This window comes from Pinus tabuliformis, chromosome 6, assembly GCF_031772625.1.
Source record: "Pinus tabuliformis cultivar Carrire ecotype Pingquan chromosome 6, CPIR1, whole genome shotgun sequence".
Classification (NCBI taxonomy): Eukaryota; Viridiplantae; Streptophyta; class Pinopsida; order Pinales; family Pinaceae; genus Pinus; species Pinus tabuliformis.
Window position 1 is genome coordinate 737,997,587 of NC_142292.1, and position 24,706 is coordinate 738,022,292.

The 24,706-nt window shown below is 38.0% G+C and overlaps 2 protein-coding genes across 2 annotated transcripts in view; both read right to left on the reverse strand.

Moving 5' to 3' along the window:
* The window catches only part of LOC149260858 (disease resistance protein Roq1-like), a 137,937-nt gene that overhangs the window by 33,426 nt on the left and 79,805 nt on the right, over positions 1 to 24,706 (reverse strand). The window lies entirely within an intron of this gene.
* On the reverse strand, positions 9,834 to 12,223 carry LOC149260859 (putative acyl-activating enzyme 6). The gene is made up of 2 exons (XM_089380811.1): positions 11,810 to 12,223; positions 9,834 to 11,694 (listed from the first exon to the last, which is right to left on the reverse strand). The coding sequence occupies exons 1-2, from the start codon at positions 12,038 to 12,040 to the stop codon at positions 10,354 to 10,356; spliced, it is 1,572 nt and encodes a 523-aa protein (XP_089236937.1). The 5' UTR covers positions 12,041 to 12,223; the 3' UTR covers positions 9,834 to 10,353.

A 24,706-nucleotide genomic window follows, 5' to 3' on the forward strand; every position in this document is an offset into this window, starting at 1 on the left:
TTTTATTGTCTTGGTACTCAGTTAGCTCATAGCTCATCTTATCATCCTCAATCTGATAGGAAAACTGAGATAGTAAACAAATGTTTGGAAGGATATCTTCGTTGCTTTGTATTGGATAAATAGACACAATGGGTCAAATGGTTGCCTCTGGCTGAATGGTGGTATAACACTTCCTTCCATACAACAACAAAAATGACCCCATTTATGGCACTTTATGGATATCAGCCACCATCCATCACATCATATTTAAGAGAAAATTATAAGGTTCAAGCAGTGGAACATCACATCGAACATCAACAACAAGTCCTCCAACTCTTAAAGGATAACCTCGTGTTGGCACAGAATAGAATGAAATAACAGGCAGATCAACATCGCAGCGAAAGAAGTTTTGATGTAGGTGATTGGGTATTCCTACGGCTACAACCATATAAGCAAATGTCCCTCAAGCAAGCTAAGAAGGATAATAAATTATCACCAAAGTATTATGGTCCGTACAAGGTGTTGCAAAAGATTGGTACTATGGCATACAAATTGGAGCTTCTTGCAGCTACTCGATTGCACCCAGTTTTCCATGTTTCATGTTTAAAGAAGGTTATAGGCGACAAGCTCCCAGTTCAAACAATATTGCCAGAACTTGATGAGGAAGGAAAAATTATATTGGAACCGGAAGCAGTCACAGAAACAAGAACTCGACAGCTACGAAATCGATCAATTTCAGAGTATCTTGTCAAGTGGAAGAACTTATCCGCTAAAGATTCCACATGGGAGGATGAGAATTTTATACAGAAGCATTCAGAACTACTCAAGTGTTGAGGACAACAATTTTTTTGAAGGAGAGGGGCATGTTGGGTCCCTATAATACTAGTAATTACCCCATTACTATTGTAGTTGCATCCCTTATTAATATTGTTGTGCCCCTATTATCCCCATATTGTTATTACTGTGCCCCATAGAATCCCTCTATTGTTATTTTTGTGGCTTTATATTATTATTGTTAGGTCGGCTGGGTTATATTGTGACTCCTTAGACTCCTATATATAGAAAGGAGGTTTTGTCATTTGTATCATCCAAGAATTGTTCATTTATGTCATGTAAAGGAGGTTGCCCCCTCGAAGAGGCTAAATTCTAAGGCGTTGATCTATCTTTTCTATATTTTTTGAGCTGGTTTCATAACACTTTATTCTTTTAACATTGCATGCTTCGCATACTGATATCCTTATTTAGGTTTATAAGGCACTTCTTTCAATGTGGATGACTAATACTTCGATTTTGTCCAATAGTGGGAACCCACCACTTGATTCCTTAGTGGATGACTAATTCTTAGCAATAGTTAATAATCAAGGTAACCGTTAGTTAGGGTAAGTTCCACACTCACCCTCCGTTAGTGTTTAGTGTGGAAGAAGTTGATTGTGTGGGAGTACAAAGAATTTTTTTTCTCTGCGCTCTCGCACAATCAACTTCTTCTACACTAAATACTAACAGAGCACAAAAGAATAATAGAGAGTGAGTATAGAACTTACCCTCGTAGCTACATAGTATTTCTTTCTCTCTCCTTTTCATAGTTGTAGTAGAGGCCAATTATCGATAGCCAATAAAGGGAAGAACAATTTAGAAGGAGGGTTATATTTTCGGCTTTTATATCCACGTTGGATAAAGCTTCCACTCTCGCAACTGAGAAGTCGCTTGACTTAGGTCTCGATCACTAGAAATGGATAGGGTGCTACTATCCTTAAAACTAGCTCTGCTACTTCCTTCCCTACAACTAGCTCAAATTCTTGATCTTTGAATGGCTCTGGTTACGTAGACATGATCGATCAGATTAGATGCAATTGAGTAAATAGGGAAAAAAGCAAAAACTAGTACAAGTGTTTCAACTTCGATTGGATATGAGTAACCTAGGTAAACTATTGGCAGGAAAATATGCTTTCTTCAAATCTTAAACTGAGTGAACGACTCCCATGAAATACTTCCTCAAGAGTGGGGGTTATCCTATGGAATAAATATCTCTGAGTGTCTAGGTACTCTCCCCTCCTCAACAAATGCTACCACAAATGAGTGAGGAGTGCAGAGGTGGACTGACAAGGCTGTGCGATTCACTTATTCCTAGCAGATAGATGATCAATTTCTTTGAGACTTTTATCTTCCTTCCATTTGAAACCACCTTCCTATCAGTCTCATTGGAAGATGGAGATTCCATATTTGTATTTCATGTTGACCCATCAGACATTGAAGCATCATCCAAAGGTTTATAAGGTGTATCACAAGTTGTTTAGCAATCACAAGAAGTCTAAAACTCATTTGGCTCAAGGAAATCTTGAGTATCATAATCATACTATTGATAAGACTCACCATTTTTCATGTTTTCTTTAAGAGGCAACTTGCTTTAATTGTAGCCAATACATCGAACACATTTTCTAGACACCTTGTTCACTAACATAATATAAAAATGTGGGCACCCGTAAATTAGTTATTCAAATCCTTTTGTAATTTCTATCATGTTAAGAACCAGTGCCCAAGATAGATGATCAATTTACACTTCTTAATAGGCTCTTTGGATGACTCGCAAAAAGTAAAAAACTATCAACAGTGTTTTGTTTTCTTACATGTAAAAGTGGAGTTGGTCGTTGTCTTATGTTGTCTCAAAATTACCAGTGCTTCTGCTTGATGGCATCATTCTGTTGTAGCAGCTACAACCACCCTCCAAAATTTTTCCTTACCCTGTTTTGGAGCCTCCCTACCAGCCTTCACAACAGCTTGCCTTGCTTCGTCAAGTCCTCAACCTTCAGTGTCTTTCTTGCTCAAAGGTAGCCTGTCGATCACAGTTTGATCTTTTCCTTTCACAAGTTGCTCATCCGGACTTGGTACAGTTGCAGGTTGAGCAGCTTCCTAGTGAAATTTGCACATTTCTGGAGGGAAACCAACAGTTCTCTGACAATTTGTTGCTGGGCTCCAGGATTGCACATTCCTATTTTCCCTCCAAGCAGGCATTGCGCAATTCCTTCTGACAGTTCGCTGCTGGGCTCCAGGATTGCACAATCTTGTCTGCCCTCCGAGCAGGTATTGCACAATTTTTCCCATCAACAGGCAGTTCAACCCAATATTTGCGCAAATCTAGCCAACAGTCAGTTGCTGGGCCTAGAAATTGAGCAGTCCCCTTTGGGCAGTCAACCCAGCTGATAGTCAGAAATGCGCATTTTTCTCTAGCAGTCGAGTAGTCGCTTGCATGTGCAGCTAAGTTTACCGGTTCCCTTCGGGACCGAGCAAAAATACTTGCATATATAGGCTGTTTCTCCCAAGGCAGCATGCAAAGGCATCCCTTGTTTCATGGATCTATGTTTAGCAGTTGGAGGTTACATTCAAGGAACAATTTAGAAACCTCCTTCCAAGTGTCGCTTCCCCTAGATTTGTGGCATGCGCGTCATAACCTCTATGTTATCAAAACTCATCAACCGGATGTTGCAGAGCTCATTCCTCACATCAACCTTGTAGCTCTGACTTCCCACATCACATCTAGGAGCAAATGGCACATTCAGCTTAACTAATTTGGGGTTAGCGTGCTACCCATGCTTTGTGCTGCATTTCTGTCGCTTTTTGTGTTTTCACTTATGGGAGTGATGTTTGCTTGATTTCTTCGAACGCCCGATGTCGTTTACATATATTATAGCTTTTCCTAGCTCTGTTTCAATTTGCATTGCTATCTCACTGCTGTCGCATGCATGAAACTGTTTTTCATGGACGTTCGCCCAACCCGCGAATGGCCTCACCCACATGCATGTTGATCTGTTTTCTCAATCCTCCATTCATGTTTTTCATGCATTGTTTATCACTTATGCTATCACTTAGTGTCGCCATGCATTTTATCGACTTAACTTGTTTTCAGTTGCCTGTCGGTGAGTTGAGCCAACCTTGGCCTGGTCTCTGCCTTCACCAAGGCTGCATCGCACAATCTAGAGAAGGAAGGCTCACCTTCCTCTCCAGATTTGCGAATTCTAGGCTAGCATTGACCTCTTGGACTAAATTACGCATTTCTAGAGGTCGGTGGCTACTTGGCCCAAAATTTGCGCAAATTTGTCCCTGGGCCAGTGGCCATTCCCAGCTAGAATCGCGCATTCCGCAACCCCAACAGCCAACTGCCCAATTGGATTACGCATTTTGCAGTTCCAACAGTCAGTTAGTCTCCTAGTAGCCCGGACTATGTCTTGTGCAGTCTTGATATTCGATCTCCCGACCTCCCTGCCTAAATTGCACAACCTTCATGATCATTCACTTAGGTATGTTGCAGGTCATTTCTCATGTTCATTTTGGTTTTCGACTGATATATTGCTTGCCATGTCTCTAGGTATCACAGGTGTTCATCTGCCTCTTAGCAGTACAGGTACAATGGTTTCCAAGAGAGAAGAGATGAAGACATTGTTCAGAACACACTTGGGGATGTAGTTGATCTATTGTCCATGGGCTTACCTACTCATGAAGACATCAAGTTGTTCATGGACAAGGACATCAAGCAGCAACATCACAGTGAATAGCATCATGAACAATAGCTGAAGGCAACATAACCAATGCAGCGAACGCAACAAACACAACAGATGAAAGAGGAAGGTTGTTGACAACATAGAGGCAGAGCAAAGTTGCAAGATCAAGCAGATCCATTGATAATGAAAGCAACTTTGGAGACTCAGACTATGAATTGATGGCGTGACATAAAGATTGCATGAATTCAGAAGATGGAACAAAGAAGGAGTTGCATGTGCCGAAGCAGCAACTCAGGAAGAACATGAAGCTGTACAGACAGACCAATGAGTTGCAGTAGGAACATGAACAACAGTGGGCGCAACATGCATTCACGGATGAAACTGTGCCAGTACAAGTTAAGGATCCATCCCAACAATAGACATAAGGCAAACATGGTGAGCAATGTTGTTGATCACATGCAAAGGATCCAGTAGCATGCATGTCGTTAAGCGCATGCATGCAATCCAACCCATTCAACGCACTCACCAAGGTGAAGGCAAGAAACAAGTCCAACTTGTTGGGTTGTGTTATATTCTTTCCACGACTAACCCACGTAGTTAACTGGGGGTTAGAAGGGAGGCAGAGCCCCCCCTTCATTGCGCCAATTGCATAGCGAGTTTGAGTAGATAATGCATTTCATAAACAGAATGGCGTGACCAACCATTCACATAAACCTTACCTTGCCTTGAAGGAAGTCTTATAAGTGTCTTATTCTTTGATACATACCTATTAGTATCATAATTTGATATTTAGCTTTATGAAGTACTTGGCATGCTACAATTGGTCGAACAAATTATTGACCCTAGGAAAATGTTAGTTATTCTTGTGTGTAATCTTATTCAATTCCCTATAGTTTATACACATATGCCAAGTCCTGTCCTTATTAGGCATGATAATGATAGATGACCCACAATGTGAATTTCTTAAATGAATAACTCCCTACTCCAGTAACTATTACAACTTTTCCATTTCATCTACTTCTAGACAAACTATTTTCACAATCCAATATTTAGTGATTAGGAGTTAAATAAAAATTGTATCTCATGCTCCACTTCTTGCATAGGTGGTAGGAATTTAGTCTCATGGAACATCTCTTTGTATGCCTATAACATTTCCTTCAAATGTTGTTTTTTCTCTTTAGTACATCTCTCCAAGGATGCCTTTGCAGACCAATTTATCACCTAGTTGATTCTCTCTTTTATGAAAAGTAACATTTTTTTTTTAACTAGAATTAATCAACCTCTTAGCTTGGTCGACACTTACTAGTAATATCTTCAATTTACTTTATGTGCATTGATGATCTACAATTTCCCATCCTTTATCAAGAAATACTATTTTTCTTTGTACATGAAGATTACATCCCTCATAAACATTAAGGGTTTTCTAAACACTGCACCACACACATTAAAGAGCAATACATCTAACTCAACTTCATCAATAAACTCTACCCTAATAGTTAGTTTGAGCTTACACTATTTTTGTTGCCTTCATTTCTACGTCCTTGTTCACCCACCTAATGGGTGTGGAGTTGGATGATCATGAACCTCTAATCCAAGCTTACTAACTAGATCAACTACTATGATATTCACCTATGAACTAAAATTAAATAAGGCACCTACCATGGTATTCTTGACTTGGATCTTGATGTGGAAGAGATTTTTCATATCCTTCTCCTCGTGATGAAGGATAATCAAACTCATCTCCTTCCGCATTAATGTTTAGGTAATCTTCTCATTCACATTTAGATGTTTTTATCTTATTGCTTGAATTTATGGCTAGAAGGTTCTTATTTTTGACATCCATCTTATGATTTTTAGGGTCTAGCTATCATTATAGTTCGCAACAATTTTTTCAACGTGACCATTGATGTTGAAATGTTTGTAGTGATTTCTTGGACCTTGCACTAATGTGCAATGGTGGTCATCTTCTCAACTTTCCATTTCCATTTCTTCTTTCCCCCTTGAAAACCTACATGTGCTCCTTCTATTCGTAACCACTTAGTTTCCATTTTTTATGGATTATATTTTCTAGATATTTTACTTGCACACAAGCCTCATAACCTATATTCGGATTCAAGATCATCACTTTCTTCCACAAATCATTATGTATACCCCCCATATACTTGAGGAGTAGATTTGAGTTCTAAGGACAAATACCAAACCTGATAGCCATTATCTTAAACTTGGTGGTGTACTTTAGTACAATTCTCCCCTTCCTTTGCCTAAATTAATGCCAACATATCTACTAGTCTTATACACACCCAATAGGGTAGAACTAGGACTTAATGAGGGTTTTGAAATCCACCCACTTAGTTATTGGTGGATCACCATTTAGTTTAAGTGTCTCCATGTGACCTTCCTACTAGGTCGATGCATGGCCCTTTAATTTAGTGTGGCAAAATAAATATTATGAACTTGTTCTATATGGTGAACATTGAAATAGAACTCTAACTATTGCAACCAATGATTCAACTTTAATGTATCAGTTACACCTTCATATTGATATCTATTTCTTCTTATATTTTAAACAAGGATTCTGAAGGGGTAATGGTACTATAACTTGGCTACTCTTTCTTGGGCTATTTCCTTGACTACTTTCATAGGTCTTCATGATCTCCCAATTTCCCCTCTAATATGATCTTTGAATTAAATTCCACAACCTCCCTGAACAATTTGAGATTTCTTGCTAGAGCTTCCATGAGGAGGGCCATATCAATGGATTTCTCTTTTTTAGTCTCGTGAATCTCTCTTATATTGGATCTCGAGGTTTTTTTTGAATAGACTCATCCACCATGGATAGGGATTTGTAACTTTTTCTTAAGCCAACTCACAGATCCTACAATTTCACACAAATATTCCAAACAAACATCGCTTTGTAACCAATATGATTTGTAACTTGCCATGAATATTCCAATAGAATAGTTCATCACAACAAATCCTATAATATTCTTAAATATTAGATTATGCATATTTACTTTTTTATATTCTAGATTAATTTATTTACTAGTTTTGTTTAAATTTACGAAATAAATAAATTTTGAAATGGAAATAACATGAACATAAAAACAATAAAAACACAAATAAACATAATATTTATCGTAGCAAACCTAATATAGGAGAAAACCTAATGAGAAGGTGAGATCTATCTGCTTCTCTATTTTCTTTTGTAAATGTACATAGAAAAATGGGAACTCCTATGGAGTTACCTTAGAACATTGTGGCATGAATGCCTTCTACAAGATCCTCCTCCTCCTTTGTCATGCTCTGAAAATACCATTCTCAAATGTTTTTCTCAACTATGGGACAAGTACAATGCAAAAGAATGGAACCCCTTTTCCTCCTAGTGGCCCAATAATTAACATAACTTGATAGCCATCTAGGGTTACGGGTTTTATTTCCTTAACCCTTAATGTGATAAGGTTTTGGACTTTCTAGAATATTCTTATGTGCCATCATGTCACTAGCCTTGCATGTGTGAGTAACAAGGGTCATTGTGTCATCCACTCATACCATGGTTGTCAATTAAGTGGGTCAACTTGAGGGAGGTGTAACTTCCCCATGTGAGTTGTGATTGAGGTGATTTTGGACCATTGGAAAGGAATCAAAATGTAGATCAATTTAGATGGTGTGTGCACAAGTTTTGGACCTTGCAATCCTAAAAAAATTCATGTAGTGCCTCAAAATTGGTTTGAGAGGTTCTAGACAGCAATTTTCTAAATTAGGCCTACCACTCAAATGGGCCCTATAAGCCAATTTTTCCACCCAAAAAGTACCAAGATAATTGACAAATTATAAATAATCCAATCCCCATATCATGAAAGCTTTGAAAGCTCTTTTGGAAAGAATGATGAGTTTAGACTATATTTTCTCTCCCACGGATATGGATAAATATTTAACTAAAAATGATTATACAAATGTAATTGAAATGCCAAACTTAATACAATTTAATGTTGAAATCCATATATGGAAAATTCAAAACCAAATTGCAATAAATATATTATTGTAAATAACATCATTCATTGATTATAGCTAAATAAATATATACCAATTGTTTAGTTTATTTCTTACAACATAAAATTACCTTATAACAAATAAAATAAAAAATCTATTAACGGTAAAAGTTAACAAAATCCTTAAATAGATGGGATCTATGGTGAAAAATTTTGCACAGAAGCAGAGGTTCAATTCTTATTAAAACTAATTCCAAACTAAATCAGAAACATAAAAAATAATCATTATAATTAAATTAAAATTAAATATATTTATATATAATGTGTTAATACAAATAAATAATAATTATGATTAAAAATCAAGAGAACAAGAACATTGAAAACCACTCAAAACCCCAAAAAACTATGAATATAAGATCGTGTAATTATTTTATTTATGGCAGAATTTTTGGATAAAAATTAGCAGAAATTTTTGATAAAATTTGGTAGAAATTTTTGAAAATCTAGGTTATAATTTTTAAACTTTAGGATTTTGAATGATTGTGGGATTCTTGATGGTGTTAAATCCATTTTCACCATTAAAAAATTGATTCAAACACTCCAATATTTTGATTTTATGAAAAAAAATCCTATAGTTCAAATAAGAATTTAGAATGCAGGAACGCTAATCTGAAATCTGAAGATGTATCGCAACTACTTTATATTTCTCATATAATATATCTAGTTTTTTTCCTCTGAAAAAAAAAAAAAACTACTTTTTTTTTTAAACGAAACGAATTTGTGAAGTTGGTAGACAACCCCTGTGTGACGATTGTAAATTAAATGTTTATTTCTATTTTTAGTATTACAATGTTTATTTTTACTTTTAGTATTGGCTATATTTTTAGTATTGGTTGGATTTGCTTGTATAAGTTTTTCAAGAATATAACCATGTTTATTTTTATTTTTAGTATGGCTTAGATTTTCTTGTATAAGTTTTTCATGTTATCAAAATAGTAATAATTGTTTTCGTATAAATATACCATTATTATAATTTTATAACATATATTAATAAAATATTTAACTTTTTAATATAATTAATCAAATCGCAATATAATATAATTAAAAAATAAAAATAAAAACACAATAACCAATACAATTAGAAGCCGAGTACAGTCAGATTGCTAATAATCTTATTATAATTTTATATCATATATTAATAAAAATATTTAACTTTTCAATTTAATTAATTAAATAGCAATATAATATAATTAAAAAATAAAAATAAAAACACAATAACCAATACAATTAGAAACCCAATACAGTCAGATTGCTAATGATCTTATTAATCCATTATGATTAAAAAAAAGGATGAACATGACAAAGTATCACAATAACCATTCTGTAAATAAAACGCGATGGAGTCAGATAACATTATTGGTGCTGCACGGACACAGGAGATGGCAAAATAGAAACAGACATAGACACCTCGTTACCCTATCTTAAATGGAAGGTAAGGAAACACAGAGTACTATAACAAATACTAAATAGTGGAACCATAAATGATCCATCCATGCATGCTAAGAGTCTGAACACTTTGGATCTTCCATCATCTTTGCCCAACAGATATGTTCTAAGAGGTATAGCATGTGAACAACCCTAATACATTCACACTACATCACGGTCAATCTATACCAGCTCAATCGAAGAGGTCAGTCCAATCATTTTGATAAAAAAAAATTGTCTAGTGCTCAGTGCTTGCTTACGATATCCATTTTTTCCAAGTGCTGCTCTTTGTGTGGCAGTTTTTTAGCCATTTCCCTGAGAAGAAACTTTTGAATTTTACCAGTGAACGTCTTGGGCAGTGACTCTATGAACACAACAGTTTTGGGAACCATGAAGTGAGGCAGCCTCTATCTGCAGAACGAAATCATCTCCGCCTCCGTTACCGTTACCCTCGACACATTAGGATTGCTTTGCCCTCCTTTGGTACTCACAAAGGCACATGGGCTCTCCCTCCAGAAAGGATCAGGCCTCGCCACAACCGCTGCGTCAACAACCATGGGATGGCAATACAACACTGACTCCACCGCCACACTACTGATGTTCTCCCCCCCTGAGATTATAACGTCTTTGGAAAGATCCTTTATTTCCAGGTAACCGTCCGGATGGATCACTGCCAGATCCCCCGTGTGGAACCACCCACCTTCCATGGCTTTTGCAGTGCTCCTCTCGTCCTTCAGATATCCCTTCAGAACACTCGGCGCTCTCATCATAACCTCACCCATCTGCACTCCGTCTCTCGCCACGCTACTCATGCTACCCGGATCTTTTACGTCCAATTCCGTCAAGCCAAACCCCCTAACGCCCTGTCTGGCTTTGAGTTTAGCCCTCTCCTCGGCCGGAAGTCTGTCCCACTCACTTTTCCAAGCGCAAGTAACCACCGGTCCTCTGGTCTCTGTGAGGCCATAGCCATGAGTGACAGAGAATCCCAGCTCTTCAATTTTATGCAGCACAGCAGCAGGCGGAGGAGCGCCCGCGGTTAAGATCTCCGCCCGATGGGGCAAAGGCTTTCTGTCGGATGGATCTACGTTTGCCATCATGCTAAGCACCACAGGCGCGGCGCAGAGATGTGTAACCTGGTGGTCGTTGAGGGCTTTATAGATGATGTGGCCGTCGAACTTCCTTAAGCAGATATTTGTGCCGCCGAGGGCAGCTATTCCCCACGTGAAACGCCAGCCGTTGCTGTGAAACATGGGCAAAGTCCACAGATAAACAGGCTGCGACCTCAAGCCCCATATTAAAAGATTATCCATAACCATTATGTAGATGCCCCTGTGGCTGTTAACTACTCCCTTCGGCGCAGAGGTTGTGCCCGATGTGTAATTCAGAACGATACTCTCCCATTCGTCCACGGGCCACTGTGTCTCGAACTCGGGATCTCCCTCTTGCAATAGCCCTTCGTATGTTGTGCCTGTTGTTGTACTCGTGGGAATTATTTCTGTGCCATTGACCAGCTCCGGGATGAGTACCACCGTGGGCTTATGCTTATGGTTGGTTCCGTGTAGAGCTTCAGTGACGACAGGCAAGAACTGATGGTCCACAAACACGATCTTGGGTTGACAGTGATTGAATTGAAAAGCCATAGTTCGAGCATCCAGACGCGTGTTGATGTTATTGAGAACCGCCCCTGCCATTGGAACTGCGAAATGCATTTCATAAATGGCAGGAACGTTGGGAGCCACCACGGAGACCTGCAGAGTCAATAAGGTCAAGATTATATACTGTTCTGCTCTTGTGGGTCTCCTGTATTGTCAAAGATAATAAAATTGCCACAAAAATTATGATATGAAAGATTAGAATACTTACCACATCACCTGTTGAGATATTGCGAGCAGAGAGAGCAGAGGCGAGCCTGCGACAGCGTTGGTAAGTCTGAGACAATGTAAAACGTGTGGAATTGTAGACGAGGGATGTGGAATCCCCATAGACAATGGCAACCCTCTCTATGAAGCGGATGGGTGACAACGGAGGGTAATTCGCAGCACAGCGCTTCATCGATTCCTCCATTGTGAACTCTGTGTCACAAATAGATTTCATTTGATGGCAAATTTATAAATGTTTGATCACGGCTGTTCAAACCCTGCCATCTAGCAACTTCCCTAACGATTGTGCAGGATGACATAAGTAGGATCGGCATCTCACTCTTCGTGATTTGTAATCGAAGAAATAAGAGTATGGGGAAAACTGATGGTAGAGCGTGTCGCCCTCTCCACTCTTGGCGGGACACTGAGGGGTGACGACAAAGGTAGAATTCATGAGATTCTAACCTGCAGCGTTTATATCCTGAGAACTAACTTTTCGGAGCAAAATTTATCAAACGTGATTTAGAAGTTGTGGTGTATTTTTTACTTAAATATTAGGCAGTAATGCACTAGGTTAATGGTTAGTATCATTTTATTCCCATGTAATACATAGGATGTAAAAGCAGTGAGTTAATCATTGATTTATCACATGGTCTTTTCTATAGGCACAGGTTCTTTTAGATCATATTATTTAATTTCAAGATTTCTATGTCTGTTCTTTAGGGTATTTCCACTTCAACTTAATATTAATTTTATTTTTTATTTTATTTTTTTAGACTTTGTGAATGAGTAAGGTCATTTTTTTATTGAAATTTCTTTTATCTGGCAACAACATGCTGTTAACTTTATGAACATATTTCTTTATTTTCAATTTAATTTTATTAAAATAATTTCATAATTATCTTTATTCAAATTTTCTAGTAAATATGATGTAAATATCTGAAAATCTAATACAAACATCAACTTACCAAACAAAAAATATCCTAAACTATAGAAAAAACCAATAAAATTCTAAACAACAACTAGTGACGAGGATGGATAAGATCTGTAAACATACCAAGCACATTGGCCACTAGACTACTTATTTACATACATGTGCAACATGTTTCCTCACCTTCAAGCTAAAATCAAATGGTTAATGGATCTTCAACGGTGAAAGAGCTAAGAGTCCCAATCACACCTCTAATCTCAATCATATAATTATCCACATGGAAGAGTGTGCCTATTGCTAAATGCGTTGCTAAATGGGTTTGGACCATAATCATAATTGCTATAAAATATTTTAACTCCCTGAGACTCAATGATTCTGTCTCAAATGTAAAATGATTGTGGTAAGGTTTTTTTATACCTATCCCATAATCTTAGCTCAACAAAAAGCAATCAAACCCTCCAGATTTTTGAAATAGTATCAACATTTTAAATGCCAAAAGTCACTTTATTAGTGACTAATCTACACTATCATTAACAAACTACTTTGACCATAATGGAAGAAATCCAAATTAAACTTTAAAATGTTTGTAAGTTTAATAAAAGTGAAAATTATGATGAAATGGATATAAAAATATATTATTTAATAACATATTTTAATAATTTATATAAATATGAAATATAAACCATTAATATTTTTAATTAATTTGTATTTCATTTCTTTTATAATAAATAAATTTAAAAAAAAAATATTGAATTTAATTATATATTTTTCAGAAAATAATGGTAAGATAAAAATATTTTTTATGGACTATTTTTTTTCTTAAACTTTAAAAATTTAATTAAAATTTTTAATAATAATTTATTTAAAATTAAAAATATAATTATTTTATTTATTTAAATAATAATAATTATGTTTTATCTAAAATTTTTAATAATAATTTATTTAAAATTAAAAATATAATTATTTTATTTATTTAAATAATAATAATAATTATTATGTTTTATCTTTATTAGTATTATTCCTTATGGATTATAGGAATAGGTTTGCATCAAAGTGTATTGATTTTTAATATTTTTTCTGAGTTTTTTTAATAATTTTAGATAAAGTTTCTAAAAGAAACTTAATATTCTTATTTTCTCATAAATTCAAAAATAATTTTTTAATTTTCTATTAATCTTATTTCTAATTTTCTATTGATGGAACTAGCACATAATTCAGGGGTGGAGGGCATTTTATTTTTGGTATTTGTCGTTTGTTAATAAATAATCTTCAAAAGAAGGAAAAAAGAAAAAATGGAATGAGAAGAAGATTGTGGCAGTGACACAGGAAGCAACACCCTTTATCAAGCAATGGAAGGATTAACCAAAAAACTCTGCTATAAAGAAAGATGCATAAATCTTCATGTAAAGTTGGGGTCCTATAGCAAGGTGAACTAGCAGCGAATATGACCTAAGCAATCACCATCTAAAGAGCAAAGGCGGTCACAATTACAACCAAAGTTGGCAGCGCGAATAAAGTTTTTGTTTCTACTTGCCGTGTGGATAAAGATTTTATAGCATTGAATGTCATGTGCATAGAGATTTGACAACATTGAATGAAGATGAAATCTTTGAACGTAATAAGATATTTTTGACCAGCAACAAATTAACATTGGTTTTTGAGTCTTTTAAACATCTATAAGTTCGTTCATCGGTAATGATGTTCAAGACAGATTTAACTATAATTGCAATAAGGGTAATAGGAAGAATGGTCTCTCTTAAGGTTTTGAATTTGTATATAACTTCAAAAAAGAAAACACATTTAAGTAAATTTTCTATAAAAAATTATCGAATATACAACTCCAGATAAAAGGGTGGTAGTAGCAATCAAACACACACAAAAAAATAAAACCACAATAGAAAAAAGAAGAAAAAAAGAAAAAATGGAATGAGAAGAAGATTGTGGCAGTGACACAGGAAGCAACACCTTTTTACAAGCAATGGAAGGGTTGTGATGTCACAAGATCATCACAATTGGGCAAACCATGACTGTCGGCATCACTAAGAAGCCATAGATATTGTTGTTCCACTAAGGCTATATCCCAAAAACTCCAGAGAGCAATCACCATCTAAAGCAATCCTAAGCATCCTATAGAGGCACTGATTAGTTAATTTTCAAAGCAATCCTAAGCATCCTATAGTGCGCTGATTGGTTAATGTTTAACCTGCTCTAATCGGGAAGCAAAAGATTGCTTTTTCCTGGTTGAAGCTTGACGGCCATGTTCTGCAATGGTGGGAGTGATGCAGCAAGTAAAACACTGGAAAATGATCCATCGATCACTGATTGGGAGCTATTAAAGAGCATGATAAAAGCCCAATTTGACCCAATCAGATATCAGGAGAAACAACAGATTGTATGGAACTACTTCAGCCATACACAAGGACAATCAGTGTAGGAGTTCACGACAAAGTTCAAGAAGAGAGAAATTCAACTAGGGGTCTCTCTCAAAATCCTAGAAACACTAATCAAATACCTGGGAGCATTGCTACCCCAGATTTGGCATCAACTAATGTGTTCAAACCAAAGATAATTGATGAAGCCAGTTTGCAAGCACAACACCTCTAGGGGGAAGGGTGGAAGCAGCAATCAAGCACGCATGGGAAAATAGAACTACAATAGAAAAAATAAGAAAAAAGGAAAAAATGGAAGGGTTAACCAAAGAACTCTCTTATAAAGTAAGATGCATAACTCTTCATGTAAAGTCAAGGTCCTATAGCAAGGTGAACTAGCAGCTAATATGATCTAAGCAATCACCATCTAAAGAGCAAAGTATAACATTGAATGTCGTGTGCATAGAGATTTAACGACATTGAATGAAGATGAAATCTCTGAACGCAATAAGATATTTTTGACCAGCAACAAATTATCATTGGTTTCTGAGTATTTTAAACATCTACAAGTTCGTTCATCGGTAATGATGTTCAACATAGATTTAACTATAATTGCAATAAGGGTAATAGGAAGAATGGTCTCTCTTAAGGTTTTGAATTTGTATAAAACTTCAAAAAAGAAAACACATTTAAGTAAATTTTCTATAAAAACTTATCAAATATACAACTCCAGATAAAAGAGTGGAAGCCTCAATTAAAGTGGTATAATAAACACTGTAAGGTTATAGTTTAGCCCAAATATTATGGCATTATAGGTAAGCTATTGCACAGATTAGTCAATGTTACCCCTGCTAATGTTAACCAAAACCAATGTTAATAAATTTGGGCGAAGAGATTCCTCGGAAAACACAACACTATGAGTCTGCAGATGTACATGGGAAACATTTGAGCAGTAAGGGGTTTCTAAGATTACATGAGCGAGCATAGAGGATAAATAGGATCATCGTTGTTTCGTCTTGTTTCGAATCTGGTCCTTAATCTAAATACAAGCTAAGTTGGGATCAAAGGTTAGAACCGTTACTTTGGATGTCAGTGGCATTGGAGCAACTCGGATTCTGCCCCGCCGATTTATAAATAAACCAATCAATTTTTCAAATAAATAGGTTGAGGTCATGCGACATGGTCAGCTAGGGCTATTGGTAGGCTTTCTCATCACAAATTTAGTGTGATATAGGTTATGGCCTGCTAGTGATTCTGACTATAGAGCATGATGCTTTGATAATTGTCAGTGTTCAAGTAGTTGAATGGATTGGTTCTAAAAAACTGGATATTACTTGTTTCCAGACACCCTCTGGATGGGGCAGAACCCTAAGACTTCCAAAGAAGATACAACATCCTTATGCGAACAATTTAATAAGTAATAAGAGCATCAAAGCAAAGAGTTTAATCAGTAATGCTTTTACTTACTTGATATCCGAAGCAAAAGCAAAAGTGGAAGCACTCAAGTCACCTCTAAATGATTTTCAGACAATAGAACTTTATTGACAACAACCTTATTATATAAAAATAAGAGTAACTTATGGTTGCTTTAGATTGAATTCAATTCATTTTGGACTTGAGGATTCCTTTTTTCACCCGAGTAAATGCGCAGAACTAGGGTTTGTAGTAGGTTTTCAGTGTTGGGCACCATGGAGGGGCGTGAAGGGGGGAGTTCCACTCCCTCCTACAGTCATGTAGTCTCAAATCGTTTCAAGAAGCCAATGGAAGTGGAAACTGGGAGTATAGATAGAGGAAAACCGGAAAACAACAGATCACAGGGGCAGGCAGAAACGCAGGAGGAAGTCAGAAGAGAGAAGCGAATAGGAGGAGACAGTCAGAAAGCTGACCCCAGAAGTCGGTTAGGACCATGTAAACCTAAGACATCCATCACACCTCAAGTGGTACTAAGTGATCCAGCGCTACAGGTGCATAGGGAGCACATGGCGACTTATGCAGTGATATGAAAATTCATGGGTCTATGGCCAACGGAGAAAGCTTTATATGCATGGATAAAGAACCATTGGAAAGCTAAGGGAGAAATAGATCTGCAACTTGGATCCAAGGGTTTCTTCACAGTTGTGTTCACAAATCTAGAGGATAAAGACAAGGTGTTTGAAGAAGGACCATCCTACTATGTTGCTATAGGCCTCTATATGCAGCCATGGGTGATGAATTTTGTCTCGTAACAAGAAACATTTACATCGATGCCAGTATGGATAAGACTCTATTCCCTACCTCTAGATTATTGGCTGCCAGAATCATTAAAAGCCATAGGAAATAAACTAAGGCATTTTTTAAAAATATCAGAGGCCACACTGCACGGAAAATATACCTCCTTTGCCTGAATATGCATAGAAATGGACCTTTCTGGGGCTCTGCCGGATGAAATAATTCTAGAAGTATATGATGAAGAATGGGTGCAGGCGGTGGACTATGAGCATGTCCCTTTCTGATGTCGCAAATTCCATGAACATGGGCACCTCTTCAGAGACTGCCCTTTAAATAAAATGGAGAGCAGTATCAAAGCAACCTCAGGGAAAGAGACTGAAAGCTTTACCAAAGTGGGAGGCAGAGGAAAAGGAGGGAGAAAGAACCAGAAAAAAATCTATGAGGAAAAGCAGCCTAGTCATAATAGGTTCAAGATATTAGAAGAAGAAGCGGGGGATGAAAGAGCGAACCAAGTACTGAAGGACAGTCCTGTAGAGAAGGAAAAGGATGAAAGCATGGAGGATAGACCTGAAAAAAGCCAACAAAAGGAGGATCAACCAAGCACTATGGAACTTGACAGGGACCAAGAGATGACCCCAAGCGAAGTGGGAACAGAGGATCATGAACTGCAGGAAATTCTGGAAAGGGAGCAACTCGATCTAGAAAAGTTCCTGGAGGAAGGAACTACCAAAGGAGTGGATTCGCTACCTCAAGAGGAGTTTAACAGAGTACAACAACTCTTCCTCTGGAGAACTCAGGCAAAGGGTTCTGGGGTCAAAAGAAACCATGATAGTCAGGACAACAAAGGGGTTAAAATGATGGAGGCAACAGTGGGACAAGCTCCCAAGAACCCAGGAAGGAAAAGAGGAAGAAAAAAATAGAATGAGCTGCTGATAGAATGTGGAAAACTCATGATCAACTCAGGTAAGATGAAAGACCTAACTAGTTACTCATTTACAAATCTTTCTTGATGAAGCTCACAACATGGAATATTAGGGGGCTAGGAAGTAAAAGGAAACAAAGAAATCTCAGTGATAGAATGAAAGAAGAAAAACTAGATATGGTATTTATCGAGGAAACAAAATGTTCTATAGAAAAAATAAGAGAGATACATAGCAAATGGCTTATTAAGTATGAATATCTAGAAGTTAAAGCAGACAACGCAGCAGGAGGAATTCTCACACTTTGGAACCCCAGAAACTTGGAATCCTAGATGTTGAAGCATCTAGGAACTACCTATCAGTGGTCATCCAACCTTTGGGGACAAGGAAGTTTATTTGATCACAAATGTCTATGGTCCACAAAAGCTTGAAGACAAATTCAGGCTTCTAACCTCACTGGAGGAACTAAGAGAAAGACATCTGGGTATCCCCTGGATTCTTGGAGGGGACTTTAATATGATCAGGTCTCTCTCAGAAAAAAAGGTGGGACCAGATCACTAGGCAGAGATTCCATAGCATTTCAGAACTTCATAAACAACATGAGGCTAGTAGATACAAAAACCAATAATGGTATCTTTACCTGGAATAATAAAAGGGGAGGGGCTTCTCAAGTGGCCTCTAAACTAGATAGATTCATTATCTCTGAGGACCTCATCCTCACAGGCATTGACTTGTCAGCTATGATCCTCCCTTTTGGAGGCTCAGATCACTGGCCTATTCAACTAGAAGCGCCCTTTATAGGAACTCCGAGGAACAGACCTTTCAGGTTTGAAAACATTTGGCTTACCCATCCTGACTTCATCAGCAATATTGAAAAATGGTGGATAGAAGATTTGCATGTTCAGGGTACTAAAATGTTCCTTCTGCATCAGAGATTGAAACACATCAAACTCAGGCTTAAAGATTGGAATAAGAATGAGTTTGGCAATATCTTCGAAGCCAAAAAAGTAGTTGAACAGAAGCTACAAGAAATTAACCAGGTCCTCATCACATATGGCTTCACCGAGGAAGGTAAGAAACAAGCTGACTCACTGCAACAGGATTGGGAAGACTTGTGCAAGCAAGAGGAAATCTTCTGGAAACAAAAATTGAGGGTACAATGGTTAAAGGAAGGAGAAAGGAATACAAGGTTTTTTCACAAGTCTACCATGGATCATAGGTCTCATAACAGGATTTTAAAACTGAAAGATACTCAAGGAAAGTAGATCAGTACCCACAAAGAAATAGAAGCTGCCCTGGTTCAACATTTCCAAGGCATAGCAGAGGAGCCTCTCATAGACAGAACACAATTCATCAATGACTTCACTAAGCACATTCCTAAGCTTGTGACAAGAGAAGACAATTATAATCTTAACAGGCCAGTGAATGAAGAGGAGGTCAACAAAGTCATCAAAGAGATGCAAAATGGGAAAGCTCTAGGTCTGGATGGTTTCAACGTTGACTTCTTCAAAGCATGTTGGAAAATAGTCAAGCAAGATATCCTTAATGTTGTGGAGGACTCAAGGAAAAACAAAATTGTTCTAAAGGCGCTCAACACCTCTTTCATAGCCTTGATTCCTAAGCAGGAAAATGCTATGACACTAGATAGATTTAGACCCATAGCATTATTTAATGTGGTGTACAAAACTAATTCCAAAATAATTGCAAACAGGCTCAAGCCCCTTCTTCCAACTCTAGTGTCTGAGGAGCAAACTGGATATGTGGAAGGTAGGCAAATTCTAAATAACATCATTCAAGCTCACGAGGTGGTCCACTCACTTAAGAGCAATAAGCAGGCAGGTATGATTATACAACTTGACCTAGAGAAGGCATATGATAAGCTAAGTTGGGCATACATCAAGGAAGTACTAATAGCATATGGCTTTGACCACAACTGGATAAGATGGGTAATGGCCCTTGTTACCACCTCAAGTTTTTCAATACTGCTAAATGGCTCACCATCCAAACCATTTAAGCCTTCAAGAGGACTCAGACAAGGTGATCTGCTCTTACCCTTCCTCTTTATTCTCATGATGGAAGGGCTAGGAAATGCGCTCAAATCTGCCAAAGCAGAAGGCAAAATTTAGGGTCTAAAACTCACCCTGAATGGGGATGCTTTGACTCATCAACAATTTGTGGACGACACCATGTTGCAAGGTACACCTATGGTCAAGGAAGCTCATGCCTTCAAACAAATCCTAAACGACTTTGCTATGGTTGCGGGTACTGAGGTAAGCCTTACCAAATCAAAGATTTTATTTTTCAATATTGATATTGCTATTCAAAGAAACCTCACCAGAATTCTAGGTTTTCAAAGAGAACTACTACCCTCCAAATATTTGGGAGTTCCTCTAATAGACAAACCTCTGAGCAAGACAATTTGGGAGCCTGTTACTAATAAACTCCAAGACAAAATCCGGAAATGGACAAACAGGGCTTTGAATTTAGCAAGAAGGCTAGTGCTTACAAAAGCCATCCTACAAATTGTCCCCATCTTCATGTTTTTAGCCCTTCTAGCTCCTAAAAGAGTTGTGCAACACATCAGAAATATCCAAAGAGATTTTCTTTGGGGCAAAGGGGAAGAAAAAAAGAAATGGGCTTTGGTAGCCTGGGAAAAGATCTGTAAACCTAAGACACATGGAGGTTTGGGACTTGATGACCCTGAAACCCTCAACAAAGTTTTGGGGGCAAAACTATGGTGGAGATGGCTAAAGGAATCGGTTTCCCCTTGGGCCAAAGTATGGAAACAAAAATATGCAAACAATTGGCAAGAAAGGGAGCACATTAGAATGTCTGGGCTCATCAAAGGCTCCCACATTTGGAACAAAGCTTGGGAGAATAGAGCCATTGTTCAAAAACATAGTTTCTGGGAAATAAGAGATGGAAACCTTGCTTGGTTTTGGGAAGATAATTGGCAACAGGAACCTAAACTGTTAAGAGAAGAATTTGACAATCTTAAGAAGGATACTGACGACAAAGGGTTACTCAGGGTAAATGACTTCTAGGATTAGGATAGAAGCGATGGAAAATGGAGAATATGGAAGAACCTGATTTACAGTGATGACTCTCCGTTGAAGGCCCAGGCAGAAGCTCTTACAGACATCTTGGAACAGAGAAAAATTCTGACATCAACATCTTCAGACCAACTGAGATGGGGTAAAAACAATGAAGGCAACTTTAACCTCAAAGAGGCCAAGCGAGTAGCCCTTGGGCTTGAATTTCCAAACCCTGATACGATATGGAAGGACCTATGGTAGAACCAAAACTGGATGAAAATCAAACTGTTCATGTGGTTGGTGCAACACAAAAAAATTCTAACTTGGGAAAACCTTCGGAAGAGAGGTGTAATTGGTCCATCTAGATGCCAGTTGTGTGAATCACAAGAAGAAACTATGGAACACCTTCTCAACCTCTGCCCATTCACCTCCACCTTGTGGAATTGGGTGGCTTCAATCTTCAGACAAACTAACAGGGACATTGGTAGCATCAATAGGACATTGAGGAATTGGAGGAGAAATTTCTCTAAAAATGAAATAATCAACAAAGCTTGGGCTTTGGTTCTAGGCTTTCTAATCTGGGATGTCTAGAAAGAATGCAACAACAGGATCTTCAAGAACAGGATTGGTACATCCCAGAGCATCATGACCCAGATTATAAGACAACTCAAAGAGACTGTAGGAACCCTTATAAAAAACCCCCCTAAGAACCAACCTCAAGATCAGGATGTGCAAATATTTCTGCATTTGGGCCTACAGGGGCTCTTCCCCCAGGGCATAAGCAAGACTTTAAGTCATATAACAGTTGATAACGACTTCTGGCAAGCTCCCCCCATGGTTTTATGAAATGAAATATAGATGGAGCCTCAAAAGGAAACCCTGGCATGGCTGGTTATGGAGGAGTAATAAGAGATGAACAGGGTTTCATAAAAGCCATCTTTCACAGTCATTTGGGGAAGGCCACAAATAATATGGCAGAGCTCATGGCCCTTGAGAAATGCCTAGAAATATTAAGAGACTCCAATTTACATAACACCATAATTGAAGCTGATTCTGAACTGATAATCAATTCGGTCAAGAAAATTTGCAATGGCTCAACACCAGACAAAGTGTCGAAACACTGGAGGTTACTGCAAGTCTATCAACTTATTCAATCCCACCTGCGCACAATGAGAACCCTTAGTTTCATTCATGTGCGATGAACAACCAACAAATTAGCGGATATTTTGGCAAATGAAGGCGTACTCTGTTCCAAAAGCAATAAAAGATATGACTGGATAGGGACTCCCCAAGGACGACTACGGGAAGAGTGTCACAGACAGGCGACCTTAGACAAGGAATACTATCAGAGCAGGGGAAATAAGCAGGGTGAAGCTTGATGAAAACAGAGGAGTTTTGGTCTACACGGGGAAGAAGTACGAGCAGGATGAAGTTTTACTCTGGTCTTCGGGCAGGAAAATGCACCTGGAACACTAAAATCCTATGGTTTCTGGGTGGGAAACTACTTACAGGACTAATCTTCAAATGTATCAGACATACATTAAATATGGCCCTTCAATGTTTTGTGACGAGTGCTTATTTAAAGAGTGGGTGGGTCGATGAAATCATAGTAATCCAATGATTTTCACGCGGCAAACAGCAAGACTGTTAACCTTCCAAACAGACCCAAAATGTAATTAGGCAGTGTCTTTATTATGTTTCGGGTCCAAAGGTGCAGTTAAGTTCCGTGCAAGTTGAACAGTCCTTTCGAGATCGCGTGAATCCGGTGGATTTCGGGCGGATAAACAGCCCGGAGGTTATCTCCCAAGTCAGACCCGAAATGGTTACTAGAGTTGGTACATTCTTTTTTCGGGTCCATGTATATGGTTAAAGGGTGAGCATGAAGGACACCCGATATAGCCTCTTGACCGCTAGATCTTTGTAGAATGATCGAACGGTCATGGAGAGTTCTGGTTCCACGGAGGTAACGTTGAAAGGTTTTGTGGGCCCTCGACTCAGATTGTGGGTCCACGGCCTGGGTATAAAGGCTTTGTGGGGCTTGACTTTCATGTGGGCAAGAGCTCCTTTATATGTATATTATGTAACTTTTTTCATATAGTTGAATAGAAGGACCTAATCTTACTTGAGCAAAAAAAACAATAAGAGTAACTTACACGTATGATGACCCTACATGGATAATGTTGAATCAAATGAAATGTGTTCACAATGAATTATTAGCAAGGAACATGTATAAATTATATGATTTACGTTAACCTCCATCAAATCAACCTAAGCAGGTTAACCAACACATATGTCATAGCTTCCCAAACAGATGGCATATTCGTTGTTCAGTTCTGATAATAAGGCCGACTGCTACTAATACTGTTGTTCTCGCTGCCACTTCTTATAGTCTAACCACATTTGCTCTTCTTTCTATCTTAGCTATTGGCTCATATGTTTATGTTGTTGGTTGTTTCACCATTAGGGATGGAGGGAAGCCGACAAGCAACCCTAACAAGAACCTCCTATGTGTATGATTAGTAATGCCTTTTAGATGCAGATTTTGAAATTGATAGATCCGGGTTCTCGACACTACAACCTAGCCATTCATGCAAGCTAGCCTTTCTTTCCAGTCTAAGCCAAGCAAGCCAGAATGATTTCCCAAGGATGTCCTCAAGCCAGCCATTCATTCCAAATGCCTTCCCTTCTTGCCTGTTCAGATGATGAGTGCATAACCATTATGGCAATCCTGAAGAGATAAGAAGCAGATGCGGGTTCTTGTCCGTAGAACTGCCTGTTCAGATGATGAGTGGGTAGCCATTAATGCAAGCCTAAGGAGATAAGAATTAGATTCGGGTTATTGTCCGTAGAAGTGTCATTCCATATATATTCCAAGAGTCAGAATTATTGTGACTAAAATCCTTTCATTCGGTTTATCTCTAGTCTGATAGCTGGGTCTGCCTGTATTCATTCGATACAACTAACAAACTTGGAAATAAGCCTTAAGTGAGTCCTGTGAAACTCCACCACAAGCAACACCGCTTCAGTCAGGATTAGCGCTGGTAGAAGAGATCCCCCCACCTGCTAAGGTTGTCTCCCACGGCTTGAACCTGCCTATTTTAATAGATTTAGGGCCTACTGCTCTATTGGGTAATGAGGGTTTACCTCACCCTTTCCTATCTATGCTAGGATTATCCCGCGAACATGGAGAACTGAGATTCTTGCTCTTACTCTCGGGGCCTCTATTTGTTCCAGGATGATCCCAGGAAGATGGAGAACCAAGATTTTTGCTCTTACTCTCAGGGCCTTGGCTTAGCCAAAGGCAAGAGGAAGACTAGAGCATCCAGGAAGTGCTAATACTGCCCAAAATGTCCATTCAGTTTCAAGAAGACACATAGAGCTTCCATCCACTTGGATCTGCATGCACACATACACCTGTAATCCCTGCATACACTTGTA

What these genes read in the sequence shown, in the direction of transcription:
- LOC149260859 (XM_089380811.1), bottom strand. Translation starts at nt 12,040, where the DNA reads ATGAAATCTATTTGTGACACAGAGTTCACAATGGAGGAATCGATGAAG. An exon ending in ATATCTCAACAGGTGATGTG is followed by an intron (nt 11,695 to 11,809) that starts GTAAGTATTCTA and finishes TTGACTCTGCAG; the next exon opens with GTCTCCGTGGTGGCTCCCAA.